The sequence below is a fragment of the Homalodisca vitripennis genome, chromosome 4 (genome assembly GCF_021130785.1).
Source record: "Homalodisca vitripennis isolate AUS2020 chromosome 4, UT_GWSS_2.1, whole genome shotgun sequence".
Classification (NCBI taxonomy): domain Eukaryota; kingdom Metazoa; phylum Arthropoda; class Insecta; order Hemiptera; family Cicadellidae; genus Homalodisca; species Homalodisca vitripennis.
In genome coordinates, this window is record NC_060210.1 from 94,786,293 (window position 1) to 94,799,241 (window position 12,949).

At 34.1% G+C, this 12,949-nt stretch overlaps 1 protein-coding gene across 1 annotated transcript in view; it reads left to right on the forward strand.

The window, feature by feature from the left end:
* The window catches only part of LOC124359802, a 37,778-nt gene extending 31,242 nt beyond the window's left edge, over positions 1-6,536 (forward strand). Inside the window, exons 20-21 of the mRNA XM_046812845.1 lie at positions 2,098-2,250; positions 6,089-6,536. Of these exons, the coding sequence (XP_046668801.1) occupies positions 2,098-2,250; positions 6,089-6,210 (275 nt within the window). The 3' untranslated portion in view covers positions 6,211-6,536. The remainder of the gene's footprint in view (positions 1-2,097; positions 2,251-6,088) is intronic.
* The last annotated feature ends 6,413 nt before the right edge of the window (positions 6,537-12,949 follow it).

Consider the following 12,949-nt stretch of genomic DNA (forward strand, 5'->3'; position numbering starts at 1 on the left):
TTAACTGATACGGCAGTATCTCATTCAACATACAGTCAAAAGCTTTAGAAAGATCTAGAGCTAAGATTATGTTCTCTTCTTTCCAAGCATCGACAACAATCTTTAAGATGTTTGTGACCACATTAATTGTGGATTTGTTTTTTCTAGATATGAATAAATTGACAGAAATTGAACAGAACTTCAATTGTTCCAAGGATGTCTGAAGTCTTTCTGACAACGATTTAAAAAAAGTTTGCTAATAATTGGTAGAATTGAAATGGGAATGTAGTTGCTGACTTTTAGGAATCCGGTATGATCATCCTTTTTGAAGACTGGCATCATTTTGGCGGTCTTCAAAAGCAATGATGTTCAGAAGTGTCATGTTCAAAGAAGAGATTGATTAGATGCATGATGAGAGTCAAAATATATCTGGAGCATCTTTTGAGTACCCAAACTGACACCCTATCAATATCACTCGATTTTTTGGGATTTAGTATCTGCACAATGCTCATTAGCCACCTCCATCTTGCTTACAAAACTCAAAGCCATAGATGCCAACTGCTCCCTTACATTCAGCTTATACACACAGTTTGTTTGCAGAACCTCCATGGCAATGTTAGAGATATAGCCTCGAAAAGTGTTTTATAAATATGTATAACACAATATGAATAAACCTTTTAACACTTTTTTTAAACTTTTATTTTTCTTACAATGTACATTTCGAAATCTGGGATTTCATCTTCAGGTACTAACTATGATTTTCGACAATAACAATGATCCCAGATTTCGAAATGTACACTGTAAGAAAAATAAAAGATTAAAAAAAAGTGTTAAAAAGTTTATTCATATTGTGTTATACATACTCCATGGCAATATTTAATTAAATTTCGATATAATCAGATCAAATTTTATTGAATATTAATATAATTATTAGACATTTTCAAACTAGATCTACTAATAATAATATAATTAAACTAGGCCAATCTTGATCAAACCAATTTTATTTTATTTTATCAAACTACTTAATCAAATTGTTTGGTTGTATAAAGGTGAATTAGATTGATCTGTTTTAGTAGAATTTAACAGATTGTTATCAGTCTTGATTTATTTTCATATGGTAGGCAGGGAACAGAGACCAAAGAAAGAAATAGACTGGACATTCTCATTTAAGGGTCATAACAGAAGTTTAAGCCGAACCATGCTCCCTTATCAAACTATTGGTAGTTGTTTTTTTTTTTTTTATAAAATATTTAGAATACAACAAATTTGTTGTTCAAATGAACTAACTGCATAAATACATAAACTACATAAACATTGTTGAAGTGTAGTTAATATTAGTATACTCGTACTGTAAAAATTTGCAGTAGTAGTAATAATAATGAGACTAGACATCGGGTAATATGGATGTCTTGTGCATTTCCTCCCCCTCTTTATTGGTGAAACTGCTCTGACATTGCTCCACTTGCTACTCACTTCTGTCCAGTCTATTCTTTCTTTGATATGTGAGTAGGAAGTAATTAATATTGTTTGAAACAGGTTTGGAGGTTAAAATGTATTGATTCAATTGATTATATGCTTTCCTAACTTCAGTAGGTAACTGTAAGTATTCTAAAGTAAAAAAGCCCCCAATTTTTTGTCTATCGAAATTAATGTTATTCTGTTATAATATTATATTTTGTTTAACTACTTAACTCCTCTACCCTTCCAAAGCATAATGTACCCTCTCGTAAAGAGAAGTGTGCATATACATTGATACAATTTTAAAACAATGATCAAGCTTGATTATTTTGATCTATCACTTAACAAACTTCAAAAAAACAGGAAAACATCACTCTTTTGGTCAAGTTTTCGCAGAAAATTTAAGCTTTCACGGATTTCGAAATAAATTAAAATAAAGGGTAGAAGATACTAAGACTTTGTTATTAACTGGAAGTTTTGTGTTTGAGATTCAGTAATCACTCTTAGAATACACCATAATGAAGTAATTTGATCATTTCCAATTTTTTTTATAGCTTTTCACCTATATTTTAGTGAACTTATATTTTTATTGAATTCATAATTTGCTGCTTAAATATTATAACTGATGGTGGAAAATAAAGCAGAAAGTCTTGTGCACAGGACCAGAAGCCAACAAATTAGAGCAGGACTTCAGCCGACTCTTATCAACAGGCAGACTGGAATCTCCAAGCCTCTATATCCCAGGATACTTGTACCCCTCTAATCGCAAAAGTCGCCTTTCCTACAAACTGTGTGGAGCGGACAATGAAAAAGGTAAATTAGATCTACATATTTTCCACATTTACTAAAAAATAATCTATAGTATAGAATATAAGGCGTTATGACATTTGGTAGGCCTATAGTTGAATATGGAGTCCGATAATCTGAAACATAATAAAATAGTTGTTTTAAAAACACATTAAAAATATATTATTAGAAGACACATGAGTTTATTATATAAACAGTCATCCACGTCAACACGTATTTTGCACTAAATATTAGGAAATAATAAAATTCTTCCTGTTTAATCAACCAGCCAACTGTACAGAACTCTTCCCAACTTTTACCTCTGAATCTATTTTCTTTGTTGATTTTCCTATCCATTGCTATACCAATTTTTTTTATCTTTTAATATTTCAGAATACTTGTACATTGAAGTCTCAAGTGTCCAAGGCAACACCTAAATGTTGATGGTGAAAATTCTTTAAAAAATTATATTTGTTTATATAGATGTTCAATATGGATAATATTTGCTACAAAGGGATTCTTAAAGATAAATCAGATAAAAACCAATAAAATTATATCTTTCACATGTGAAAGACTGACAGGAATTAAATCAACTAATCAGAACAGCTGATTACAAATCATCTGGCAGTTTTTTAGCCATATCCGTTAGGGTATAATGAGTTGTTTTCTTCCAAATATTTATTCAGATAATTCAAGACATACCCTTCAAATATTTGTTCGATGGTGGGTAATATAGCTATTGGCCTATAATTACTAAAATTGTTCTTTTCTTTGCTCTTATATACTGGCCTTATTACCAAAGCTGTCAGGGAATACTCCATTTAATGAGGTGTTTAACATTCTAGCTATCACATGTGCAATCTTTTCAGTAACGTATACTACGTTACATCTTTAGCTCTAATTTTGTTACTACCTAGGAACTTGTTGATTTTTATACTATCTATTATATCCTTTTATGTTTTTATAACTGGCAAAGACTATAAAAAATATTTATTTACATCATGATGTCTTTGGCGTATATCGTTATTTGGCCTATGGGGACATGTATTTATTAGGCTTACAACTCTGTTTAAAAAGTAGCCAGCAAAACCATTTACTATATCATACTTATTCCTTGTTTTGCTCATAGCATCCATTATAACTTCATTTACATTTTTCTTTTTTTCTTCCAAGCAGTAACAGTAACTCAGACACGTAGCTGTACCATTTTATGAGTACTCTGTAATATACGAGGGTAATTCGGAAAGTAAGGTCCGTTTGGATCAGACCGTTTCCTCCCTTGCCAGAATCAACAATGTAACCGTTTGTTGGGTTCCTGGTCATGAGGGGATTCCTGGGAACGAAAGAGCTGATGCCCTGGCCAACCAGGGCTCAGCAACAATTATGACGGGCCCTCAACCATTCTGCGGTGTTCCAAGGTGTGAATCCTCTAGGGTTGTCTCGAAATGGATTCGCGCGGAGCATGGGAGAAGGTGGAGGTTGCATCCGGGTTTGAGAGTGAGTAGAATGGTATTACAGTCACCTTCCTCCAAGGTGGCCTCGGACCTTCTCTCATTAAACAGATCAATGTCTTCTAAGGTCATTGGTCTCATTACGGGGCATGGTCACCTGAAGAAGCATCTACACAGAGTTGGTATCCTTCAGGAGGATCCGCTCTGTGGAAGGTGTAATGAGCAGGAGGAGACTGCTGAGCACCTGCTCTTTGATTGCCCAGCAATAGCAAGAGAGCGGTATGCCATCTTTGGTAGCTTGAACAGGGGTGGCGATTTTTCCCAGGAGGATTTGATAGGTTGTTTTAGGCGGTTTGTTGAACTGCTGAAGTTGTAGACTGGTAGTCCTCATGGTGTTTCCGGGGTGCGCAAAAGGCCCTTGAGGCTTAAGTGCATGGCAGTAGGCCGCCCCAAGGGAAAAAAAAAAAAGGTCCGATTCACGTTAACCAGACAAACAGTAAGCGAGCAGCGAAATGTGCATGCGCCCTTACTCCCGGCATGCATTGCGCGCAGAACAACGCCATTTGCAGTGAAATCGTTGTAGTCTGCTGTTGTCTGTGCCTTTTTAAAATGTTTAAAACTATTGAACGTCCCGCCGACTGTGAAATACGGTCTGTGATACGGTTTTTGACAGCAAGGAACGTTTCAGCAGCGGATATTCATCGACAGATAAGTGAAGTGTATGGACCAAATGCAATGAGTGACAGCAAAGTGCGGAAGTGGGTGAGAGCTTTTAAAGATGGATGGGAAAATGTCCATGACGAACCACGATCTGGTCGGCCATCAGTGATCACCAAAGAGTTGGTGAAAGCCGTTGATGAAAAAATTCGTGAAGATTGGCGATTCACTGTTTCTTCATTAGAAATAGAATTTTCAAACGTGAGTAGAACCACATTGTTTAAAATTGTATCTGAAATTTTGGATTTTCGCAAATTGTGCTCACGTTGGGTTCTCAGGCTGCTTACTGAGGAACACAAAAAAAGAAGAATGGGTATTGCTCTTGAATTTTTGATCCAATATCATCAGGAAGGTGATGACCTTTTAGACCAGATTGTGACGGGTAACGAGACATGGGTTTCCCACATAACCCCAGAATCGAAATGCCAGTCGATGGAGTGGCGTCACTCGACGTCACCGGTTAATGTGAAAGCAAAACAAACATTGTCCACACGCAATGTTATGGCAACAGTGTTTTGGGATAGACGTGGGATATTGCTAGTCGAGTTCATGGAGCGAGGAACAACAATAAATGCGGCCACTTATTGCAACACTGACTAACCTTAGACAAGCAATACAGAACAAGTGACGTGGCCTATTGACAGCTGGAGTTTCGTTGCTTCATGACAATGCCAGACCCCACTCTGCCAACCAAACCCAAAATCTCATCAAATCATTTGGTTGGAAACAGTTAGAACACCCGCCATACAGCCCAGACTTGGTGCCGAGTGACTTCCACTTGTTTCACTACCTAAAAGAGTTCCTAGGCGGGAAGTGCTTCGACACTGATGACGAGGTGAAACAAGCAGTACAAGACTGGTTATCGTCGCAGGCGGCCGACTTCTATGACACCGGCATTCAAAAACTTGTAGATCGTTATGACAAGTGATTAAACAAAAGTGGAGATTATGTAGAAAAATAGTGATTGATGTCAGGAATCAAATAAAACAAGTTTTGTTTAAAAATCTGTTGTGGTTTTTTTAAATAAAAAAAAACGGACCTTAGTTTCCGAATTACCCTCGTATAATTCTAGATCAGTACGGGTACATTTTGTACTTGGTTACTAAAAGTACCGGGTGCAGGTAGAAGCCATAACAAATAGTAAGAACTAACTTCACTTTCATAGTTGCTCCGTGACGGTAAGATTAAAATATTTAGTGTTTTGAACAAAACATTTAATTATTAGTCTATATATACAGTTAATGTGTATTGTAGGTAACTATTTCAAAGTTCCAACAAAATTATTTATATTTAGTCTAGACTAATAGTCTCTATTATTCTATTCTAATAGACAATCAGGCAGTCGTTTATTTTTAAATAAATGCTTTTGGGTCCTCCCCCTCGGTGCGCCCTTGGTAGGCCTGTTGTAGTCCGAGACTGCAGCCAATTAGTAAATATTCTGATGTATAAAGTTTGTGCCGCTTTTCATGTATTAATCTATTTCAATTTAAAATGTTTTAAACACAACAATGCAATACAATCTATTTTATTCTGTTAAAATGTTATATTGTAACAGAATAGTTTACGAATGCTTCCGAGTGGAGAATTCAAATTTTTATAATTGGTTGAATGTAATATATCTGATGTTGATTGTTTATAAAAGTATGTCTTTGATCAAACTCTAAAAACTATGACAAAGTAACTACATTTTGTTGCAGAAGGAGTCAAACTTCTGTATGGGGGCAGCAGTTTTGGCAGCAGGTTCAACAGTGCCAGTAACAGTTTTGTGTCTTTCACTGTCATATTTGTTTCAATATTATTGAGTTATTGTGTCAGATAGCACTGCATCATTATATAATTAATGCATTTTAATTTAAAAGTAGTAAGCATTGAAAACCACCTATCATATTTAATGTACGAGTCCTAATTTAATGTTAAATTGTACTAAACATAAATCACTGCAATTAAGAGAGGGTGGTATTGTAACAAAAATTATATTTTATTGAATTGTATTTAGATCAAAATAAGCTGTCACTTCCTCTAAAAAACAAACAAAAAACTAGTCTTTATCACATTTCTGTGGATATTGTACATAATAAATTTGTAATATTTGTAAAAATATAAATACTTGAGTGCATTCTGATAATATAAAATTAAATATAAAAATCGTGTTATTATTTGTTCCTGAATATTATCAAAAAGTTGAATGATTCGAATGGTTACATCACAAACTGTCCAAATGTTTTAGGAAGATAATTTTAGTGGAAAAGTACACAAAAACTAATTGTTGTTAAGTTTTTATTATAATATTTTATTAACAGGCACACAAAGAGTCTCATTGGATCTTTGCTGAATTATACTTCAGAAGAGCTCTCTTTTATTAACGTTATTTTACTTAAAGTACATTTGGTGAATAGTGCGTGAATCCTATAAACCTTCTTACTAGTTGGTTAGCTAGTAGGTAAAAGTGCATTAGTAACACTGTATATGAGAGAAGTAATCCTGAATGTAGCAAGAACTAACCAAGACAGGACAAAGGTCTACGCTAGTGTAAGACTAGAAACACAATATTGCACTTTCAATTCATCATATAAGCTTTTATGAAAATGAATCTTGTTATACAACATGCCGGGATGGATATTTTAAGAAGGAAACTGTACAGCAGCTGAGAAGATAACGGCTGGCAGACAGGCCCTTCTGCTTAAAAAAAAGGAAGAGAGCCCTTGACTAACGAAGAAAACATAATGTGAAGAATGTACAAGCAAAGGCTAATATACTTTCTTCCCTCCTTCTTTTCCTTCCTGTGTTACCAAAATTCACACTTTTCCTGAAACAGAAACATTTATTTTAATTTTTGTTCTGCTCAGAATGTGTTTAATTAAGAGTCTTGTATCTACAGTATCAAAAGCCAATGTACAGGCAGATACTTTTGTGAAATTCAATCATTAGGTTAAAAGATTATATAAAACATATATTTCCACTGAACAAAAAAACAAAATCAATGTTTTAAACCTCCACAGTAGTTTCTCTTAAGGGGAGTCGGACATGCCTATCTTACCGAAGTTAAATTTGCATATTTCATGTCCCTTTTTCTCAAAAACTGTTCACAATAGAGCTATGAACTTTTTACTGTGGTTTCTGTACATCATTGTCTTGTGATTGATAACTTTTAGTAAGAAAATATTAAAACCTTTTTTTTAATAGTTTACCAAATTATATATAAATAATTTGTTTAAATATATGTGAAATTTCTTTTTGTTCTGTATAATATTCAACAGAGTTTCACAAAAAGTTGTCAATTTGTACATCTATGTGTGTTATATACGTGGTAAAAGTTTCACCTTGATATCTTTAACAGTTTTTGAAAAAAAGGTACATGAAATATGTACACATATCAGTAACAAAAACTACTTTTCGGAAAAAACGCATTTAAAGATAAAAAATACTTTTATTCTTACTTACATGTTACTTGTGGTTTTTTAATATAATCCAGCTTCATAAGATGGTTTTCCAGGGCCTTCTTCCTCCCTATACCACTCTTCAAACTGTCTTTTTGCCTTGGTTCTTGACTGACGGGCTTTCTTTTGAAGTTCTAACAGTTCTTTCTCTGATTTTTGGATGCGCACTATGTCAATGTTTTTTAAAGCTGCAGCAGATTCTTTCTCTACAGGTAAACCTAACTTTTGCAAAACCAAACACTTGGCAATATTACCTTTGTTGAAAGATGCAACTGCATCATATGCACGAAGAATAAGTGTTTCTAGAGATACAAATACATTTTTGGGCACACGAGTTCATAATACATTATTGTATGACTCATTAGAGTTTTGGCTTTTCCCATGCAGGCATTTTGTCAGCAACTCAGGGCAGGCTAAATCTTGATAGACCTTTTTTATGGCAAGCATAACGGCCTCCGGTAAATGGAAATGCTTATCATGGTCATACTCTTCCCCATCAGCTACAGCCTTTTGAAACTTGCACCATGAATCTGGGTCTTTAGGACACAGCCCGTGGTTAGAACTTTTATTAGAAGAGTAAACATGAAAATAGCTTGCCCAGACTGCCTGCTTCATTTCATTTAGGGTGACACTTGTATGCCTTCTAATGGCAAGGCCATAATATTTCTGAAGAGTTTTCACGGCCTCTTCCGTGAGGCGATCTCGTCCAGAAATACCTTTACCGTCTGACAGAGTAGTATGTGCAAGTTTTGTTTTTAGTGTTGAAAGTCTTTTGTACATTCTTTTCTGTATGTGACCGATACATTCTAATTTAGTTATTGTCACTTCATCCCCATAAACTTTATCCTTGCTTACTGTGTCAAAACCTTTAGAGTCACCGTCCCCTGAATACTTCACATACTTGACATTATTTAGTTGTTCGGACCTACAAAAAATTGTTCTGGCACCATGAACCTCCATACCTCCACTTGTTCCAATATAGTTTGCCTTGGAAGGTTCATGTATGTTCTGATTCTTTTTAGGACAATAACAGTGCTTACTCATAACAGCAATGTCAACAACATGGCCAGTATCTACACTAGTTGCCGATACTACACCATTTAGGGAAACATGTCCTCGCTTTTGCCAGGTGCCATCTAACCCTACACAAATGTCACGTTGACCGTCATTCTTTTCCACAGTTTCCTCTATACCTTCAGACATAGACTCTTTAGCAACTTCAGTTACAGCAGGAACAATGTGTGCCATATATCTAGAAAACTTGGCCAATGGCTTCTTCAAGTTCATAACTGCACAAAACACAATAGTAATAGCACTTTCTTCAAGTATGTATGTGCTCTATGTACATCTCTTGATACTGAGTAATTAAATATTAATATAGTAATTTTAATTTAAAATAAAAATCTTTATTACTTTTTAATTCTTACCAGCTTTTTACTGTAAATTTTAAAATAATGTTATCAAAATAAAGATGTATTATTTTGATATTTGAATAGCATATTATCTACAATTTGCTATGCAAATAAAAATCCTCATTAACAGTGTATGTTCATTGTACTCAGCACCATTCATTATTTTACTTAGCATAATATATTTGTGATCTCCCAAGGTTCATACCCCCAAACTATCAGTATTGGTTAGGAGATCCACACTTTCCACAGCATCTATCATACTACAAAGAAATTATATTGGCCGTAATAGAACATGACGTATTTTGTATTGCATTAATATATTTTGTATGTTTAACTATTCATTACGGCCAATTCATAAGTTGACTTTGATTTTAATCTGTAAAACCGTGTGAACTTAAGTTTAATATGTCGACTGCAAAATAACCATTTATGTCAGGCTCAGTATGAATGACTCTGCATAGACCCACAGTGTATCTGTGTGTCAAATCAGAGATCTGAAAAAGTCCAGACAAGTAGAAAGCTCTTATTTGAGAGGGAAAATTAATAGTTTCATATGTAACAAGAGAGTTTCAGTTATGTGGGAATACATGGTGTTATTCAATCAGTGTTTAACACCTTTACTGTGGTTCTATATTGTGATGAGTGATATTAATTAACCTATAACACAGCACGTGCAGTATGGCATCTGCATAATCAATCTGTTAAAGTAGCTACTGTATAATAATTGGCTAGCTATAATACGTGTAGTTAACACCTTCATTTTAGCCACATACTGAGTGATCTTAAGTAGTTAACACCACAGTATGTGCACTATGACGTCTGTGAGGTCAACATGTTACACTTGGTCTAACTAACCCAAAAGTAGGTTTATCACATGTTTATAAGTTACTAAAAATGACATATGATACACTTCACAATGTACTCTGGTTAGTTATTAATCTTTTTATCCTGTGTGTTTCTCATGTTGTCCTGTATTGCCAATATGGTCACCTGTAAGACCAATGTAACCAGGGCTACTTCCTTGACAAACAGAAATCGGGACTCCTAATGAATAGATGTTTATCATTTTCAATACCAATTTAGTGGTAGAGTAAATTAGGTTGAGTTTCACACCAAATTTAAATCCTATAGTTGGTTATGATCAATAGTTATTGTGCATAGAGATAGACGCAGGAATTGTATTTCATTGTCAGCAACTAGGAGAAGCTTCTCTAAACGTTCAGCCAACAAATATTGTATCATTTACCAGAAAGAGAATCTTTGAGCCAGATCAACCTATTCTAAAAGTGCTATAATAATGAAGCCAATTATTATTTAGGAGTTATTATAGATAGTAAGTTTATTATGGAGTTATTTACAGAACATTAGATCTAGAGCAATAAAAGCTTTAAGAACTTGTACAATACTTTTTGGATATACATAGGGATTAAATCTAAGATGATTTAACTTTAAAGACATAATAACAGCAAAGTAGCTGCAGAGGCTGAAATGTGCAAGTATCATTGTCTGACTGTAGCACTGGAGGCTGGTATGTACACAAGTTTATTCTGGGACAGAAGGTGAAGAAGCAACTGAACTAAGTACAATAAGTAAGAAGAAAATTGAATAAGTCTACTTTCTCTGAATGGCATTTGCAAATAATAAATAATTTACTGATAAAAAAAAGAAATATGTCTTACAGTATAGTAAATAAATACTCCTTTGATGAACGTTCATTATCATTTAGTGAAAAAGTAGAGATAAACAGCATATAAAGGAGGTCTACCCCAAGAAAGATGTTTTGAAATGTTAATCTAATGGTTCATGCTCTGGTTCAAGGGCTGGTTTTTGTTGTATGTGGACCAGGAGCCAAGCTGAAGGAGCCCTCAAGAAAGCAAGCCAAGATATTTGAAGCAGAAGTCATAGCAATTAAAATGTCCCCCAGAATGGTTATCCAGAAAAAGTTAAATGTACTGAATATTAATACTATCTGCTAATCAGATTTAATGATGCTGAACGGATGTCGATACTTTTGAGTCAAGGGAAGTATGGAAATGCAAGAATGCTCTAACTGCACTGGCTGAGAGAACACAGTGGTCATTGGTTGGTCGCCGGGTCATGATGGCATTCCTGGAAATGATATAACAGATGTACTAGCCAAGAAAGGCTCTGATAGCATTTTTTTTAGGTCATACTGTGAGGTTTCCTTTTCATAGACCAGAATTCTAGTAAATTTGTGGGGTGGAGTAAGGCCTCAAGGTCTCAATACAAATAACAATTTTTATCTGCCCTTATTCTAAAGGCTGGACTATCACCCTAGACCTAAGTAACTACCAATACCAGATTGGTTGAGTTATGATTGGTGCTTGAAATGTTAAGAGAACATGACCCTTTTCGAAAACATCTTATAAAAAGGGGTTTAAGGCAGGTTGATGAATGCAGACTCAATAGAGAAGTAGAACAATCAACAAAATATTTATAATCTGAATTCCCTTCTATTTGTGTAACAGGTTAATGTACTCAGAGGCTTGCTTTCTGAGCCTAAGAAAGATTAGAGAACAGGAATCCATACACCTCATAGGTTTTTGCAGAAACCACAGATTTAAAGAGTAAACCAAAGTAGGTTAGGCTGCACTTTCAGGACTAAGTGCAGGGTGTTAGACCTATCCTTCATAGAAAAATATTTCATTGTTGGCTTTAAAATCTATAGGTTGTTTTTGGCAAAGGAATACTGGTTACTAATTATATTTTGAAGTATACCATTATATTCTTAAGATATCTTAAGAGCAGTGTTACAAGCATTTTGTGTGAGGGTCGTAAATAAAGAACCACATATAATGGCTTCCTCACCTCAGTGTTAAGTACGTCCCTGGACATAATTACTCACTTCTTTTGTCCAGTAGTATGAACGTATATACACAATACATACTGTATATCTTTACTTTATATTTATATTATAGATCATAAAGATGAAAATTAAATTTCAAGTTCATAGAAAGTTAATTACAGAGACATTTATAGTTATTTGATTTCCAGGTATACAGTTTCTCAAACACAAAAAAATGAAGAAAGGTAAAACAAAACAAATTCATTCAGTGACCAGACATATTTAAAATGGTAATTTAGTATACAACCTTAAGATGATATAAATGAAAATTAGCAATCATTTATATGTCTATAGTTCTACTAATTGGGAAATATGTAGTGAAATTTATCATAATTGTTTTTTTTTTTATAATTACTTTTATTTGAAATATTGATAATTATATGTGTTTTGTTACACAAATATACCTCTCTCGTATTATGTTAGTATTTTCTAATATGCATGAATACAAAATCAGATTTAAATTAAAATGAAGGATATTTAAGATGAAATGTATGTAAAATCTAAGTCTACAGTCAGTTGTATTTTATAATATGTTTAAGCTACTTGATATTGAAGAATTTTGAATTGGCGCCAAGCGGTTGAAGTCGGAAACTGCGACTATCAATTTTCGGTGAACTACGGAAGGCATCACAACTTAGAAGTGAGTCGCGACAAAATAATGGTATCGATTTTTAACAATACTGTTTTTGTTATCATTAGTCTATGTCTAGTGACAATAAAGTGTAATTAATTGATTACTATTCTGCAAAAAGTTGATGCTAAACTAGTGTCATTTTCTTTTAATTTATTAGTATAAAGCCAACTTTATGAATTTTCGTTAGTATCATTCCCTTGTCACGATCC